This window comes from Rutilus rutilus (assembly GCF_951802725.1).
Source record: "Rutilus rutilus genome assembly, chromosome: 20".
NCBI classification, from domain to species: domain Eukaryota; kingdom Metazoa; phylum Chordata; class Actinopteri; order Cypriniformes; family Leuciscidae; genus Rutilus; species Rutilus rutilus.
The window spans coordinates 15,714,360-15,733,918 of record NC_140225.1 but is presented as its reverse complement, the minus strand read 5'-3'; the positions used below and the strand labels follow the sequence as shown (position 1 = coordinate 15,733,918).

The 19,559-nt window shown below is 38.3% G+C and overlaps 1 protein-coding gene and 1 long non-coding RNA gene across 3 annotated transcripts; both read right to left on the bottom strand.

Moving 5' to 3' along the window:
* Nucleotides 1-831: 831 nt before the first annotated feature.
* fgf8a (fibroblast growth factor 8a) lies at nt 832-5,906 on the bottom strand. 2 transcript variants are annotated; one of them, XM_084391860.1, is made up of 5 exons: nt 5,250-5,906; nt 5,128-5,164; nt 4,263-4,443; nt 2,462-2,568; nt 832-1,249 (listed from the first exon to the last, which is right to left on the bottom strand). In XM_084391860.1, the coding sequence occupies exons 1-5, from the start codon at nt 5,279-5,281 to the stop codon at nt 974-976; spliced, it is 633 nt and encodes a 210-aa protein (XP_084247986.1). In that variant the 5' UTR covers nt 5,282-5,906; the 3' UTR covers nt 832-973. The 2 variants fall into 2 exon arrangements, with proteins under 2 accessions (XP_084247986.1, XP_084247987.1); XM_084391861.1 differs by having other exon boundaries at nt 4,263-4,410; nt 5,250-5,395.
* Nucleotides 5,907-7,703: 1,797 nt separating this feature from the next.
* On the bottom strand, nt 7,704-18,957 carry LOC311279995. Its single transcript, XR_014625604.1, has 3 exons — nt 18,764-18,957; nt 11,047-11,195; nt 7,704-8,685 (listed from the first exon to the last, which is right to left on the bottom strand). It is a non-coding gene; the product is annotated as an uncharacterized lncRNA (long non-coding RNA).
* Between the last annotated feature and the right edge of the window lie 602 nt (nt 18,958-19,559).

Genomic DNA, 19,559 nt, shown 5'->3' with positions numbered 1-19,559 from the left:
ATATATATATATATATATACACACATTATTACCAGTGGGATTTTGGACCCCATTGATTTTCATTGTATGATCAAAAACAGTTTCACAGAATAAAAGAAGGTTGGGAACGACATAAGGATTTTCAAATTTTTTTTTTTAAAATGTGAATAGTGCATTAAGCAAAAATGCAAGAGACGTCAGTATCCTAAGGTAAATTTATTACAGGTTTTTAAATAAATATTTCCATCATTAAAATTATTTTACACATCCTCAAATAAAAATATATTTATATTTGTATAAAAAAACAGACAAACAAAATGCAACAAATAACAAAAGCTTTTCCTACAGTTCGTACAATGCATTTACACACCTTGGAATTTACAGTTTAAACCACGGTCGGAAACCTGCGATAATCAAAATGTAGCTGCCACATTTAAATATGCATTTAAAGCTCTGTTTGCTTTAACCGTGTTTATCTCCAGAGAGTTCCAGAATCAAGAACCAGAGAGGTTACTGAGAGATGAGCTGGGTATCTTATCGCTGGGTGGTCGAGAGGTGCCCCGGCTGCCTGTGTAACCGAATACAGCCTTGTGTTGTCAGTGCATTCTCTCAGGCCCTTCAAGTCCCCTTGAGCAGCAATACGAAGAGTTATAAATTACTCTAAAACCATCGAAATCAAATGAAACCAAGAGCGGAAGGACAGATGAAGTCCACGCGCTACTAAAATGTCAGCACTCACTCGTCCCGTGCTTCGCTTTTCTATACTCTTACACAGGTCAGTACTAAAAGTCAGGGGTACAAAAATAGAGCTTTTTTTCTTGAGATGTTTTTTTTTTTTTTTTTTTGTTATTTCTGAAAATTCATAAAAAACTAAATGTTAGGTATATTGTTGCTCAGTACAAAAAAAATGGTTTAGGAGTCCACAAGAGGAGTCTGTTCATTGTTTGAGAAAGTCTCTCGCTCTCTGTCCTCTCCTTTTCTCCGGCTTCACTCTTCAACGCTCTCCTGAGTAGCGGGTGCGTTTAGTCCGTCTGTTGAAAGGGTAGTTGATGAAATCAAAGGGTCTGTGCTCTGCGATTTGGTGTCCCTTGGGCAGCCTCTTCATGAAGTGGACTTCCCGCTGGTGTTGCCTGGTTTTGGAGCCCTTGCGGGGTCTGCCTTTGCGTGTGAAGGCCATGTACCAGCCTTCGTACTTCACATTCTGTAGAGCTGTATAGTTGTTCTCCAGGACTATCTCTGTGAAAATGCAGTCTTTCCCCAGACCGTTTCTCTGCGAGGACAAGACAAAGACAAAAATTTTAGCTCCTGATTGATGGGAAATATGAGGCTTATCGAAAAGTATTTTGGAAAACGTCTGCTCCAGTTTACATAGGGGTTCCCCAAACGCACACACAGCATATGCTGAAGTCATTACGATCCAAGATCAAGAGAGAGAAATGACAGCAAAAACCAATGACTTTCCCCTTTCAGTAAACACCGGTGCGGATTCTTCCTCTGAGAAAAATAGTTCTTCTAATGTTCATTATAAAGGCATAAAAGGAGTCTAGAACGTTACAGTAATATTTTACTTTTTCCAGGACAAAATAGATGAACTACACTTGGCATCTATGGTTCCACAAAGAACCTTTCCATCGCATAAATGGTTCTTTAGATGATCTAAAGCTCCCTTTTAGAATGTTTATTTTCAAGACTTGGCTATTTTGCCTGTAATATAGGCACCGCATCATTTTACGTTCATAACAACAGGACCTTTAAACATTATCTGGCCAGTAAATGTAAATGGGGTAAAGAGCCAAACCAGGAGTCCAAACCCTTCCCCAGCCTCTTAACAAAATGGCCTGTTAAAAACCTAGAATCCAAAACCGAAAAAAGACTTGCATATCAACCAATAAAAAACAACAACAGAAAAAAAAAACCCTCTCTCATGCAGGCTGTCGTTGGGCGGCCAATATGTCAGATAGCATAAGATCAGGGGTGCCAAGCAGATGGTCCACCTGGCAGGGTGCTGGGAGGTGGGGGCCGAACCTCCATCCCACTTTATTACCATTCACAGCAAGGAGAAGGCACAAATCCACATTGGAACAAGAGTAGCCAGCTAAAAAAAGGAAGAAAGATCCCATTCTTCACACTCGATTTTACCTACTGCAACCAGGAAACGTCTGGTGCCCAATAACAGATACAAATATAAAACTTTTGTTTGATTGATTGTTTGAACGATCTCCTTGATAATGATACTAACAGGGATGTCCACAAGCAATTGAATGCTATAAACTACTACATGACTATATGAGAGGCGTTTCTGAATTTCTAATTTATCTGGTCTTTCTCTCCCTAGGTATGATTTCTTCTCATTTTCATTCACCAAAAATCCAAACAGAAAAATGACTGAAACATATGCTGTGTGTGTGTATATAATACGATATGTAAACTGACCATCATTGATCAGTCACAAAATTATTATATTATGAATTTTTCCTCATACCTTGCCAATCAGTTTCCCCCTCCTGTTCATACAGATGTAGAAGCCTGTTTCAGCTCCTTTAATTCGAACTCGACTCCCAAATGTGTCCGTCTCCACTATGAGCTTGGCTGTAAAAAAAGAAAAGAAAATAATATTTTTTATTAGATGATGTGACTTAAAAAGTCTAAAATAGGAAAATTTCATGAGTAAACACACATGCACATATGCACATAGAGATACACATACGGGCATAAATATGTGAAATCCAGAGGGACTACTCTTTAGGATTTATGTAAGCTTAAATTCTAGCAGAATGATAAAAACATGTGCACTTCCATTCTTCTGGAAGGAACCAAAGACTTCCTGGAAGGACTTTTTACCTTTTATGTAAGTACATAAACAATATGTGATCTGTAATCACGTCATCCACGTACCAACAAATAAACAATAAAGAAATGTGAAATATTTGAGTTAAATGTGCCATTTTGAAAAAAGTACAATAAAAATTTAAAGGTTTTTTGATTATGAAAAGTATGATGACAGTTATAAGAAAATCAGAGTAGCATTTGCTGGGACATAGACTTTCCATGATATATATTCTCCATGCCAAGAATTAGCACTTGCAGCCATTCTCAGATTCAGCCCCCGTACTCTGAGTGATCGTAAAGAGTTACGGTTCAAATGGAGGGGGTCAGATAACCTGCTGGTGAAGAGCCTAACCACAAGCCCAGAGCCGGAGCCAGGCACTGGCCCGAACTAACAGCCCTGCTGTCTCTACAACATGCTCAGGTGACATGGATGTCACCAAAACCATGCAGGGCTAGAGCCAGCCTTCCAAAAATACCACAACAGAGCTGGTAATTATTGGGTTTTTATGTGGCAAAACCACATAAGAGAGGGCTACAAATAAAACAGATTTGATTTAACTGATGTGACAAATTAAATATGTAATTCCATTAATATATTTTTGTGAGGACATTTTCAAACCATTACATACATTTTCTTATTAAACTCATAGAATACGTAATCACTGATGTTTTATTTTTAAAACCAAAGACACATGTTAATAATAAAATTTGATTCTAGAAATCTTTAAAAACAGTTATTTAGGGTATTTAGGCTCTATGAGATCTGTCAACAGGACCGAATGACCGTAGAAAGAAAACGCGAGGGTCAGAATTCGGCTAGACATATTTTCATCCTGAGCTGGTCGGGAGAGGAGGGGAACGTTCTTCAGGAAATGTTCAGAAGGTTGAAGTAAGATGAGTTCTAATGGCTCTTCCAGACCCGTGCGTCTCTCTAGAGACTCACCTTCAACAATCTACAATCCATTTAACATTTTTTGCGCTCCACTGCTTTTTTAACTTCACCAACTGACCAGATGCCCAACAATTCAAGTGCAGTGTATTATAAAGATTCACAAAATAAAGAAGCACAAATAAAGTTCCAGTTAGAACCAAAAACGACATTTACAGCCTGGATTCACAAAGACCTTTTTATCCTCTAGTTCTTCAGAAAACATCTATGTATTGGGGTTTTGGACACATTGAAACATAAGAACCTACAATAAAATGTGTGTGTGTGAGTATTATATATATATATATTTAATTATATAATATAATATATAATTATCTCCAAGGATACAGTGAACTCAACACTCTATACAGCTACTGGAGTAAAATGGAACCAGAAACCACTGAAGTGAAGTATTTTTCATGAATAAGCAAAATATTTCCATGAAAAAGGTATTTAAAATCATTCCTCAAAACTCCACAAATGGATTCATGATTGTGTATGAGATAAATAAGGAGGATGCTCTTACCATGAGCGTCACCATCTTCGGCCATGGCGTTGATTTTCTTGTTGGCCAGAACTTGCACGTGCTTGCCACTGGTTCGACTGTAAAGCTGGTAGGTCCGGATTAGTCTACGGCTGACCCGGTCCGTCACCTTACTTTGCTCACTCACATGCTGTGTAAAATTAGGCGGGGACTGAATGGTTACCTGTCAGAAATTAAATACCATATAATCAATACCTGCACAAATTGCTTCATCATTCGTTCATACGGGCCTATAAATCATACTCCCCTCCATATAGGATTATCATTTAAAATAATGCAATCGAAATGTGAAAATGTACTATCCGTAACCTAATCATTTTCAAGACTTTTCTTTTTTAAATTTAGAACAAAACAAGGTGCGCTAATAAGTGTTATATGTGCGCTAAATGTATGATTGCATACATTTTAAGTCAAATTCCACTGAACGCATAAATTGAGCTTTTTATGTTATTATGTCCCTACGACATGTTTCATCACTGACTCGAGGCTGGCATACGTCACGCGCTCATGCCCACGCGCATGTGCCAGTATAGTGTTACCTGCCAGGTTACAGCGCCCACTGTGATACCCATCTGATAAGAACATCCTCTCCCGTCGCACTTTTAGTGCCTTTTAATTTAACGGCTATACGTGCATGTCTTTGCAAAACAACGGCATATATAAATAAATATATAAATCTTAATTTAGGAGCGCGTGCTGACGCATTCTGTAGCTATATTACAGTGTCTCAAAATAGAATCGATATATAAGAGTAATGATGCTTTACAGTTTAAAAAAAAAAAAAAAAAACAAGCTTAAAGCATAGATATAAAATGACAGTAAATAAGCATGAAGATGTTGCACATACCTGAGCATAGTAGCAAAACGCAAAGAGGTGAAGGAATCTGCAAGAGAGCAAATCTTACATTAGTCTTTGGAAAGCAAAGCTGTTAATGCGTGAAAACAAATATTAAAAGGTAATATACTTACAGATAACTCAATCGTGATGGAATGAGTCTCATGTTGCTGGACGGGAAGGGCCTCGGGAAAAAATTGTGCGTAATTTGCAGAATTTTTTTTATTTATTTATCAGGTTTTCCAGTTAAAATGTGTAAAGTCCTGCGCTAGTATCCAAACTGTGTCTCGCAACATATGATGAACAGATCAACTGGCAAATTACGAGATCTGCTGCTCAGAAGCAGAAAAAAAAAAGGTCCAGATATTTTTTTTTCAGACTGAGACCACTGACAAGTAAAAGCCCTAATTGGATTTCCTTCATAAGAACGAGAATAACAAATAAGTGCACTTAACTAACGCAAAAACTCACAGCATGTAAACGGTTTACTTTTCAAGTTTTAGCGAAAGAGATTCTGATGCATCTAATCATAGGCTACAGACTCAAGAAGTCCCGTGCTGTCTGTCCATGAAGGTGAGGAGCGCAGCAGAAATAGATCCTTTGACGTTTGATCCAGTCTGACTCCTGCGTGAATGTCAGTGAGAGGAGGCAGGACAGTGCATCTGATGAGCTTTCTTCAAGAAGCAGTTCTGCTGGACTCTCTTATCCCCTCCTCTTCTACCATTGCCAGTCAGTCTCCAATGTCAACCCCGCTTGCGCTGACACCCCTGGTTAAAATGGTAGGGTTGGTCCTGGAGGAACAAGCCCCCTTTTCAATAGAACAAAAGCAGGGGGGTCTCACCCAAACCCCCACCCCGAACCATTTTTAAATATGCCTTCACCTGAGTCCATAAGCACTCGGAGGAGTTTAGAGGACATTCATATATTTGGTGAGTAATCAAATGGAAGGTTACTTATAGCTAATCAGCATTTGACTTTATGCAGGACATTAAAAAAATAGACCTAATTAAAAAAAATAAAAATAAAAATTATCATTAAAATCTTCAATAATCAAGCATCAAATATATAGGCTAGATCAAATGAGTTAATTCTGATTTCAAAACTGAAACCGAGGCTATTGTGCAATGCAGCAGACTGCAGAACGGGTTTGCTGCTGACTTGTGTATTGCAAAAAGAAAGTGTGAGACATATTAAAAGGATTACAGACGATTAGCGTTTTTTTTTTCTCAAAAGAAGAATCCTTAAAACATCAGAAGGATAACACAGGTGTGAAGTGTCCCATTTCTAGTCATGCACTGACAATGCTCTTTAAACTCACATACAAGTCTGTATAAGAATCTGTCACGCCTCTGATATGTTATTTCATGTTATACTTGATTGCTACTAAATCACGCACAATACTAAGTCACAACTTAGTTTAAATGTATTTAATGTTAACTATTTCTTCTTAAAATGCTTAAAAAAAAAAAAAAAACGTCTGTCGATTTGAGAAGTGCGAACAATGTACAGAAAGGGCATTTAGTCAAGCAAAGAAAAAAGATTAAGCCGATCAATCTATTTCTAATCTGGACTAATTAAACGTCAAAATAAGTCAACCCCACCCTCCATTATGTTACTTTTCAAAAACCTACATCAGAGTCAATTCTGATGGCCCACCATCACTCAAAAGAGGTCGCCCCTTATTCGCGGGTTTTTAAATGGTTAAATACCTTATAGCCCACGCCCGTCAAATGAAATGTTGAAGATGAAAGGATGAATAGCCTAACTACAAGTGAAACTTATTTAATCAACAATTAATTAAATGCTACCAACAAATGGCATGATATTAATGCTCATATTATTTTTTTGAATAATTTTGAATAATTCAATTGCGCTGCACCACAAACATTCTCTTTATGTGAATACAAAATTGACTTTTGCAAAACTCTCCACTAAGCACTAATTTGAGGAATATGAGCTGTGAAATAGCCAGTGCAACAGTACTTTGTACCACAGGAGGGCGCCACTCAAAACTTTTGCAGGTGTAAGATAGGCTACACTTTATTATGTATTTTATAAATTGGTTAAGGTCGACCAGGGAGTAACAATTGTGAACTAACATTCACACATGCTGTTTGTTACGTTTTAGTGTTGTTAGGCTATGTATTTCTATATTTGTTTCCTTGACTCTTTAATTTGTAGCAGACAAATATATGGGATTATATGAAATTTTTAGCTACAGATGTTACAACACCCTGCTCTCCAATATACAAATAATTATGTTTATATTAATATACACACATCGAAAATACACAGACAAACAGACAAAATGTTATTCTATAAAGATGCGTTTTATTGATAAGCATAATGTCACTTTTAATGCCTAAAATGTGTCTTATCAGTAAGAATACAGCCTTATATCATATGTGTATGTCCGTTATGCCCATCAACAAGTCTCTGCGGTTATGTTTTCATGTTAATTTGTGGAAATGAGATGAGCAATTGATCTGTGCAGTAAGACTCGTATATCTGCTTTTAATGGAGACACTTCCTCGTGCTTTCTTCTGGTGTCTTGGGACATGGCATGTTTTCTTTCTTTCTTTTTTTTTGTATACATTAGGCTTGGTGTTTAAGTGGACCGATATTAATGGAGCATTGAAAAGTCAACCATCTCATTCCATGGCTGAGTACTTCAGCATGGCCTGAGGCAGAGCTGGGCTCCTGGTTAACTTCGTGTCTAACTGTCTGTTGCTCATTGCCTAATCAACTGCAAGATGACTAATCTGAGGATGAGCTGCTGTCAACCTGCTGCACACATTTGTTCAAAAACACCTAAATACAAGCGCAGAGCTAAAGGAAAAACAATGCACTTTTGCAGAAGGATCTATAATAAATATCTCAAAGTGTAGCATGGATTTCATTTGAGACTTTTCAATGCAGTAATCACTATTAAAGCAGCAGAGGATGATGCTAATTCATTCTAAATTGAATTTGAAATGTCCCTAATGGAAGGCCTCTGCCAACAATTTGGTCGATAGCTATCTTCTTGTGTTAAATATTCACTGGAAAAATGTACACTTTGATTAGTTTCATATAACCAAACCTTTCTAAAAAATGATTTGGCTCTTAAAAATGTACACTTTTGATTAGTTTCATATAACCAAACCTTTCTAAAAAATGATTTGGCTCTTAAAAATGTATCTCTTTTGATGGGTTGGATCTGTAAAGAAAGAGAGAGAAAAGAAAGCGAGAGAGAGAGGCAGATATGTGGAGGGTGGAATGGAACTCCTGGAAAGCACATAGCTCTCCTGAAGTGTTGACAACCATGTCTGATGTGGGCAAGGTGCCAGAGTGGAATTACTGGAATAACTGACATTTTTTTAGACTTGATGGCAGTTGTACAATTTTTTTTCTGTCATTGTTACTTGTACATTTCCAAAGTATTTTTTTTTTTAAATGAGAAAAATATGTACAAAGAAATATAGATACAGCTTAAGGGGATAGTCCACCAAAAAAAGAAGAAAAAAAATGCATAAATTACTCACCCTCATGTTGTTCCAAACTTGTATGACTTTCTTCCTTCTGTTGAATCTAAAAAGATATTTTTGTTTTTTTTTGTTCGTACAATGGAAGTTAATGGACACCAAAACTGTACTATTGTGAGTACATGATTGCAGAATTTGTATTTTTGGGTGAACTGTCTCTTTAAGGTTGTGCTAAAACATTTTGTTACATTGCATTTTACATTGCAAAATTAAAATAATAATAAAAAACTATATTTATGGATTTGTAATCCATAAAAATACATTTTAGGTGTTTTTTTTTTTTGCATTGTACACAAATGCACTTTTCTTTTGCAAGAAAACCCAGATCAGGTTATGTTTTCCATAACTTATTTGTGATATCAAGTGGCAAGAATCCCAATTGGCTTTACGGGAGAAGAGAATAAGAGAGAGAGAAAATGAGAGCGCTGGGGGTCTGAAAGGCAAAGAACAAGTGTCAGAGCTTTAGTTAAGACAGAAAAAAAAAAAAAAGATATAAAAGTCAAAGAAGGAGGGAAAGAAAAAGCAGAGAAGAGAGAGAGAGAAGAGCAGGGGGCTGGGCCAGAGGACCCCTGCGGTGGTTGGGATGGCTGTCGATGCTCCTGGGGTTAAGAGGAGGGCAGGCAGGCCCTGTGCCTGGCTGCAGGGAGTAGGCAACCTGCTGGGAGCCTCTGGGGCCTGATGGCTCTTCCAGAGGGCCTAGAGTAGAGCGCAGGAGGGGCAGAGTGGTGGATGAGAGACTCCCCGTACTGGAACCCAGCGCTTGTCAATCTGCCTTGCTTTCAACCGCGTCATCGATGACGCCGGATGCCTGTCTCGCCTTACCCCTCGCCACGGTAACATGCGACAGCCCTGCTTACAGTCAAGATTCATCACAGATCAGGCCAAAAAAAAACCCAGCAAGACAAAACACACCCCAGGGAAGAACACTCATTTGAGTACCAATACCACTCAGCGGTGATTGAGAGGTGGCAGCATTGTTCTCACTTTTAAAGTGTTCTTTCAGAGGGACTCAGGGTGATGGACAGGCGTCACAGCAACACACACCGGCAGAACAAACCCAGAGTGAGGGACATGTTAATTGGAGGGAGGGAAGGAAATGGATAAGCAAACACACTAATGGTGAGGAACCTCGACAGCAGAGCTACAGATTAGTTCAGTATGCAAAGAATGTAATTGGCCCAACACCAGCTAATGATGTCCAAAGACTAATGTCAAAGTGATCGCATTCGACACAGACCGTCACATATGTTTGCATTTGTGTCGGCGGGCTCGAACCGCACAAGGTGGGTTAAAGCGCAAATACGCAATCGCCACCCCCCCCAGGCATATATCAATGCCTCATTATCTTATCATACCACCACAACAATCCTGCTGATAAGGGAGGAGAAGTATACAGTATGTGATATGATTGATGCAAAAACAAATCATGAATAATGCAAAATTAGTGCAACTATTTGAATAAGATTGCAAACCTGTCAAATGGTTTGCAACGGAATGTTTAAAAAGTGCTTTCTTCACTTGACAGGCTATTTATCGATCAAAAGTTTGGACACCCCTGAATAATTGTTTCTTCTGATCCAAAAGATGACAACAAGTAAGCAAATCCAAAAGGAAGTGATGTAAAATCAGCAAAAAAAGGGAAACCATTTTGTGTGATACTTTCTGGACAAAAACTCTCCCATGAACAGAAATATTATAGTTATATTAAGTATATACAATACTATTCAAAAGTTTAGGGTCATTAACTTTAACAATGTTTTAGTCTCTTAAGCTTACCAAGGCTGCATTTATTTGATCAAAAATACAGTAATAACAGTAATACTATGAAATATAATTACAATTGAAAATGGCAAAGCTGAATTTTCAGCATCATTACACCAGTCTTAAGTGTCACACGATCCTTCAGAAATCATTCTATTTTCTTTGAAGAAAACCGCTGAATCCAGTATGATCATTCTGACCCACTATGTTCATTCATCAAGGTTTTTTGGGTATCCCCCCCCTACCCACCACCCAAATGTACGGAGTTTGTTAAACAAAATCTATATCCATAGATGGAGGAAGGCATTTTACTGGCATCTGCTTATGAAAATATCTACCTGCAGATACTACAGCAGTTTATTGCACACTTACAGCCTGTGGTTGTTTCACAGTCCCATTGTGTTTGAACTGATATACTTTTTTTTTTCTCATTGAACATATGTTAGTAATATATATTCCATACGAACATGCTGAACAATTTGGTATCAGCATCTAGCACTCTGCCCACTCACACTGATCGTGTGCCAGCTGTTTGTATTGAGGCACATCAGGTCTGATCCGCTGCATGGACCGAGTACTGAAACATTTCACAGACTTTTTGCATGTCACTTTAAATGATTTGTGTGTGTGTGAGACAGAGCTGTACCTTGGGGTGGTGTGTGGGGTCCTGGGGCTTGTGTCTGGGGTGATTGCAGGTTGGCGGCCACTCTCAGATCCATCAGCCAGGCTGAGCTGCAGGCACCATTGGTTCCTGGGTGGTAACTTAAAGAGCCGCGTCACGCCCCGTTTAAGAGCCTGGGTTGGTAGAGAGGTGAAGGTCAACAGTCATCCAAAAAACAGGTTTAGGTTGTCACTGGGCACACCACACACATGCAGACTGGACTCCCAGATCACAACCGTAGAAAAGCTGTTACACATTTTACGCCTTGGACAGTAATAGATGAACACATACTGAACATTTAAGACTGGTTTCACAGACAGGGCTTAGATTAAGCCAGGATTAGGCCTTAGAATAATTAGGACATTTAAGTAGCTTTTATAAACTTAAAAAAAACATTACTGGTTTGCATCTGGAGACAAAACAACGGCACTGACATATTTTAAGATATGTCCGTGCAAGTTCCTTTCAGTTAAAACAGCTCAAACATGCATTTTAGTCTGGGACTATAGACTTAAGCCTTGTCTGTGAAACCGGGGGTTAGACTTTATGATTTACCAAGATGAAATTCTCTGCTGTATGTGGTATTTTTGCATAACACACTCATGTCATAAGTATGTTCAATAAACACTACTGTTTAAAAGTTTAGGGTCAGTAAGTTTTTTTGTTTTGTCATGTCTCTTATGGTCATCAAGATTATTTGATCAAAAGTGACATAAAAGTAAAAACAGTAATATTGTGAAATATTATTACAATCAATTTTTTCTGTGATGGCAAAGCTGAATTTTCAACAGTCATTACTCATTACTCATTGCATCGCGATTAATCGATTTGACAGCACTAATTCTAATATACTGATTTGGTGCTCGAGAAACATTTCTTATTATTATCAATGTTGAAAATATCAATGTTGTTCTTATTTTGTGGAATCCATGATAATACTACCAATTAAAAGTTTGAACACACCTGAATAATTGTTTCAAAAAGACAAGTAAGCAAATCCAAACTAATAAAAATTATATTTGGTAAGAAGACATGCACATAAAGTATATTGGAAATGCATTTACCAAATAAATTCCTAGATGTGCGTTAAAATAAAAGTGATGTGACTCATGTGACTTAATAATTCACTTAGAGAAGAAATATCAGACCATTAACATCACATAAAAGTTGCTCTGCTCATTCTCTAGAACATATGGAATGGAAACACAGGTTTTATTTGCAAATTGGTTTTGCAATATCCCGATTGTTCATCATTTGCAACGTAGATGGAAACAGTTAATGACGTCGACTGCAGTTCTGTTTATAAAACACACATCAACCAAACTTGTTCTCAAAATTAGTTTTTGACAGGTAGTCACATCAGTTACCGAACAAGGTTTTACTGCTCTCATAACCTTATTGATTCTGCTCCTTTGAACGCAGCCACACAGAATAAAGCTGTGCTTCCCATGTAACCATTTCATTACTTTTCACACACCTTGTGCTGGTGTCTGGCCTCCATTTGTGAGAAAGTTACGTTGGACTCGTTCCAAGCATTGCCCTGCTCCCAGCACATTCATGTTCTCCATCTACCATCCATTCCCCCTGCCCTCCTCGCGGACTGCTTTTTACATTTTGTTCTGCTATTACAATACTTGATCAGCACACACACACACACACACATAGCAAAGAGGCTGTAAAAGCACTGGCGGGTCACTGCTGCTCGATAGCTGAGAGAAGTGACTGAATGTCTGAAATGGCTTAATTTACGGCGGCATAACTGCAGGCTTAAGCTAGACATAAAACGACACGCTGTCGCAGGAGAGCAAGGATTCAGGAAGGCTGTTCAGGCAAAGCTGACGGCTACTTTTTCTGTCGATGAAGAGGGGTAAAAGCGTGGGAAATTGTTCCTGGCTGGCTGGCAAATGTCATTGCAGAGCCTTGCGTGGGTTTAAAGCCACAGAGTGACGGAAGTTTTTCACTTTTCCAAATGTATTTTAGGCCAGCACAGGTCTCCAATATGAGGTAGTGCTGCATATTTCATTGATTAAATTCACAAATGTGTCTGAAGATTCAGTTAATCACTTACTCGGTGACTTTTCTACACGTCTGGTTAAAAACCTGGTTAGAAATATGATTGGACCCTAACATTAAGGTGTAGAGCAGACATTTTGACTATAGAATTTTGACTCTGAGTGTAGACTGTATCAGTGTTTTTGTTGCCGTTGTTAAAGCTGCCACTACCTACCACAGCATAACACATAAAACAAAGGAACCGTGTAAGTTTTGAATGCAGAATGACCGTGTGGCCTGCCTGTGTGGTTTGCCAAGTATGCCTGTAAGATCCGGCGATGGGGCCGACGACTGTCAGACTGATGTCCGGAAAGGAAATGTGGTCATGATGTTTGGGTTTTCAGTTCCGTAGCTTTTTCCGGGTTTTGACTCCAGAGGACAGCTACAGAGTGTTGTTGGATCAGGAATCAGTCAACCACGAACAGGATTCTTGGTAAAATCCGTCAATTAAAACAACATCAAAGAATGCTGAAAGGGAGAGATGGACAAACCTTAGTACCTTTTTTTTCTGCACACATTCTTCTTCACTATTTCATGAACAGGGTTGCATACTAAAAATGACCAGGGAACCATTAGCCCCTAAGATTAAACATTCAGTACACTGTAAAAAATTTGTAACACTGCCCAATCAAAAATTTCAATTGACCGATAACATCTAAATTTTTCAATTGGCCCAAGTGAAATTCTGTAAATTCTAAAATTAAATGTACAGATTTTCACTTGGGCCAATTGAAAAATGTAGATGTTATCGGTCAATTGAAATTTTTGATTGGGGAGTGTTACAAATTTTTTACAGTGTAGCCAAATTACTTTCTTAGTTGGAAAATTACCAATGATCCTGCTTATTTGTGCATTTTGTCAGTTTTGTAACAATAATTCTGTAATATTTCACATATTACTCCAAAGTTTCCTTTACAGTCAATTCAACATTACAACTGCACCTCACTATGATAAACAATGGCCTATATATATATATATATATAAAAAGAAAAGAGTCTTCCAGTTCATTTAGAATCGGACAGAAATCAGACCGAAAATGACACGGTTCACTGAGGGAGTAAGTTGTGAACTCAATGACCGCTCTGAACGATTCACTTACTGACTGAGAATTCAAACCGGTAACTCATGAAGGGAGTTTAAGGCTGTTGCTGCGTCCCAATTCGGAGGCTGCATCCTTCGAAGGCCGCATTTGAAGGCCGATTGCGTCACCATGGCAGGACGAAGAATGTCCCAATTCGAAGGCTCCTTCAAATGCGGCCTCCAAATGCATCATTCGTTTCCCGTGAAATTAAGGATACAACAGATGGATCCTTCGCGGCCTTGCCTACCCCAGAATTAATTGCGCGCCGGAGACAAATTGCCAAATTGCACTTTTAAACATGAGTATTGGGTTTCAACTTACTCAAATATCTAATGATACAAATGTAAAAAAAAAAGACACTTTAAAGAGGTTCAAATGTTGACTTATGTCTTACTAAGATGCGATTATATATAGTTTATACTCGGCATTATATACATAAATGGACCATAATGAACATATTTAGATAGTTTGTGAACCCTGTTTTGTTTTCAGACAGTTTCATATAGCTTTCAAAAAAGTCTAGTACAAATATTACGTTGAATTGGGACACAGCTTACTTTGTGAATCTGTCTGAATCATTAAAAAAGAGTCGGTTCATAGGTTCTAATTGGACATCACGGCTCAAGGCTGTTCATTGTTGCAGAAAATAATAAACGAAGCTATAACGACAATTGTCAAAGACTCGTGTGTAAACAGAGTTCTAACGATTTTCACCAATGGTGACTCGGTACAAGTTCCGAATGTTATGTCTGCGTTCTTTAGGGTCACTGTTGGAAGTGGATGGAACTCAACCGGTTGTTCCAGACTCAAATGAGTAACCGAATTACTAACGCAATATTGTAACGCATTACTTTTCAAAGTAACTTTCCCCAGCACTGCCTTCAACAAAAGGCAAGACTATCCATTGAAAAAAATGAGAACATCTGAACACAAGCACATGGTAGAATGGTATTTATTGTCCTCTCGGCTCTCTTGTCTTCGAACTGTTGCATGGCCGCTATCTCTTGAGCAAAACGTGATTTACAGTCTTGTAAACACATAAGCAGGCCCACACGAACTCCACAGATTTCTGCAGAACTGGAACGCTTGTCATTCACAAAGTTCCCTCGTGTGTTTATGAAATATTTTGTCCAATTTGAAGTCAGACAATGCGGATGCCTTTTTTGTTATTTGGATGTGTTCCCACGCAAAAAAGACGTCAAACTGGCAATCTCACTTCACATCTTTATTGCTTTTTACTCTTTTCTCACTATCCCTCTTCACAATCCAATAATCTTAAACTCTTTATCTTTTTTTAAACACCCATTTGATCTCTCCCTAGTTACCTGCTCTCTATTGTTCTGTTCCTTCATCCCTCTGTTTGTCCGCCTCTTTCTCTTTTTCTCCCTGTCATACATCAATGCATTTAACAGCCGTTCTGCTGGGCTATTAAAAAATCTTGTCTTTTTAAGTGGGGACAGGGTTAGGGCGAGGGTGACTACTACAGAATTGAGAAAGAGAGGGAAAAGGCAGGGGCAAAGAAGAAAGAGATTTCAGTGGCCCACAGGGAATCTGACTCGTCTCTCAATCTTCTCCAGCCAGGATGACAGAGTGAGAGAGAGATTCCCTTATGCTGGATCATGTTTCCACTGGAGGCCTCTTCTCATAGTGTCTTGTCTGACACACTCTTCAGCACATATCTGGAAAGTCTAACATACACAGATAAAGGCTGAGAAATACAGACCGTTCACAATACACAAACCTCAAGATACAAGAAGAGATACTGCTGTGTTTTCTTAAGACTATAAACACCAAGGTCGATAACAGATCCAGGATCTCACCGTGTCAGATCTTTTCGAAATTCTTGAAAGCTTTATGAGGCCAAAATACCTACAGTAGGGGATACCGGGGGAAATTCTAACACAATTTTTTTTTAAATTACAATTATGCCAGAATGAAGACATTTACTTTACATTTGCTCACTAAAGTTCTTTCTCTGCCTGAGAAAAGGAGTGTAGACTGTTTGACTTCTATTTGCAAGTTGTTGGTTACATGTTAGCATGAGATTGGGGCAATCTCAATATTACACCAATTATGGGAAAAATCCATATATATATATATATATATATACACATATAAACATTATTAAGATGATTAAAATAGTTTAGAATAAAATAAAATCATTATTAATTAAAAAAACTATAAAAATAATTTATATAATTAATATTAATCTATTTTTTAAAATAAAACGTTTATTCAATTTATTCAATTATTCAGGAAAATGAGTATGTTTTTGGCTAATTGGTGACTATCCTGATTCTAACTGATGTCTACAAGCATTCAAATCAACAATTAAAAATGAAGAAACAATACTTAAAAGATAACAAAATTACATGCACACATGGCTGCAGTGGAGACATTTAAATGAACTGGCTTGTCATCCCATATTCACAAGACAACACCATAGATGTCTCTGTCAAAAACGAAAAGAAAGACAAGGGGATTAGGACTCCAGATAAGGCCACTAAAATAAAAGAAAGAAGCTAAAAGAAAGCAACCAGCAGAATTTGGCCATAAGCAAGAAGGACAGAAAGGGAGGGAAGCAAAATGAGGGCAGACTCAAAGAATGAACAGATTGAAAAAGCAGAGAAGGTGCAAATCTTGCTGGAATTTTAAGGAAAGGCAGAGTTGAAAGGAGAAAACGGCATGTAGAGAGTGCTTGTGTTTATATAGTCCTCTTCAAAGGATGTCGTAATTATTTTTCCATACAAAGTATGTTAGGTCCATATGCACATTTGGATGCAGTATGTTTGTGAGCGTCTGATGCTCACTGGATGCAGTATGTAACTCACAGTGTGGTTGATAAAAGAACACATTTGTGGCCACAATGACATACGTCCATCTAGTAGCCATGAAAATATATATCTGCTTTTGCATCTGGAGCAAAGAAATAATCATAAAGCGACTGTGCTTGGGTCTGCAAAAGTGCGCTCAGATGAGAGAATGGCCAAATTCTCTCATGTCATTTCAAGTCATAAGTCAGGTTAACATAACACCACGTGCAACTAACACCAGATAACCCAAATGTTTCGGCTGTAAAACCTCCCGTGTACATACGCTGTTCTGGGGTCAGTCTCACACAAGCACGGGGATCCCCTGCCACCCTCACGCCTTCCTTGACCCCGTAACCTCTGCTGTCCCTCTGCAGCTGTAAAACCACACTACAGCATCATTAGCATGGAAACAAGATGTTACCTATACAGACAACCTGGGGAACCAATTAGACGCTGTGCAGGCCCTGCTCAGAATAATCCACTGGACTCTGCCTTAAGCGCTAAAATAATATGAGGTCCTGCTTTGAGCTGGCTGAGAATGACTCAACACAGAGTAGCCGCTACTTACAGGAATATCTAAATAAGACCATACAATCTCCCATGCAAACTAACAGTCACACAGTAGAATGTCTAACTAGTACAATTCAGTAAATAATGACTACTGTGACTGTTATTGTACTTATTATTATAGCCTGTTGTTTTTATTTGCTGTGCTTTGTGACAAATGGTCTTTAAGTGGACTCCCTACAGCAGTCAGCTGGTTGCACTCTTGTTCATACAGCACAATGAGATCTGAATAAACGAGTAAAAGCGTGTAAGGGGTCTCTAACAGCAGATTAAAGGCACTAAATAGTCAGTGATCACCAAAGAGCTCTTATCTCCTGAGCAGCCATACTGTGTGTGATAAAGCTGGATATGATGCGTGTTCCATTAGGCCCAATTAAGTGATATGCTTAACTAGCTCATTCATAGAGGCCGGAGATCAAGTGCTGCTGGATTGCCTACTGAACAAGAGAGCTTGTTAAATTCAACAAGGACTTGTTAAATGTGTCAACATGACCATAGATGAATGAGAAATGCTACTTTATGCTTCACTACCTTTGTGTCCTGTTTTCATTTAAGTATTTTTAAATCTAGCTGCTAATCCGGATTAGTTATAAGGGTCATATAATGGTTTGTATGTTTGCTCATGCATATAGATAAATAGCTGATAAAAAAACAAACAATAATATTATGAAATGTATACCATCACGACCCCCTCCTTTAAACAGCTTTACCATTCTTTAATTTGTTTTTTTAATTGAATGCAAAAAAGGTTTTCTTTATCAATTTATTTTAAATATATATTTTTGTCATTCATCCATGTAATTATTTATCAGTATTTATCTCAATAAATAGTAGTAAAGTAAATAGAGGAATTTTTTTTTTTAATTATTAAATATTTTACAGATTTTATACACATATTTTATAATATAATTTATTTTATGAATATAATTTATATATATATATATATATATATATATATATATATATATATATATATAGGTAATTTTTTTAAATTAATGTGTGAAATCCATATTGTTCTAGTCGCACAAAATTATATACAAATATAATACTATGTAAGCTATGTAAACCTACCATCAGAATGTTTCCTACCATCAGAAATGTCACTAGAAAGGGGGAAAATTCAAGACATTGGAAGGACAGGAGGGCTAACAACACGGCATTCCACAAGCATTCCCTCTCTCTCTCTCACCCTTCATATGTCAATCAGCCTTGTTATCTCCCTGGTCTCACCCCTGTGCCTGCCTGCTTTCCCGTTCGTGGCCGTCGATGTGTTAATCACCCTGCACTGCTGACAGAAGGACCCAGATATTTTGACGTCCTGATAACCCCGTGCAGGACCTCCATGTCCTTCTCTCCTTTTCTCTCTCTCACTGCCCTGTCTCTGGATCTCAAAGCTTTCTCCCGTTGCCACCTCCACCCCCAACCAAAACACTCTGAGAACTCCTTATCAAAGCCCCCAGAAATAGACACCAGGGGTCAATGAGAATCTTTGCTGCCACTTACTTTGTGGCCACCTCAGAGAAACAGGGCTGTGTTGTCACCACAAATATATATGTATATATGGTGACAGTCTCATAGGCTGCTTAAAATTTGGCTGCTTTCAAAGTGTGTAATATCAAAACAAACCATTAAAACGACTCCAATTACATGAATAAAATGAATAAAAAAGAGACTTAATTGAGAGGAAATAGATGTGGATTATACCTGGAAGCATCACTGAATGAGACTCTTTAAAGTTGATGTATTGGCAGTGGCAAGAAGGAGGAGGGAACTGGGCGGGAGGGGGGCCGACTGAAATAAGAACTGTTTTGGCGAGCAGTTGATACATTTGATACGGGACTCACTGGATCCTCGACACGAGCTGTCAATGTGCTGGCAGGGGAGGCTAATCAATCACTGGCCTTCTATCTGGCCTGCCTGTCTCCCAGAGCCTGGGGATGCCCTGTTTGTGTTGAACGAGGCCTGTTGAGTCGAGGGCTGTGCTG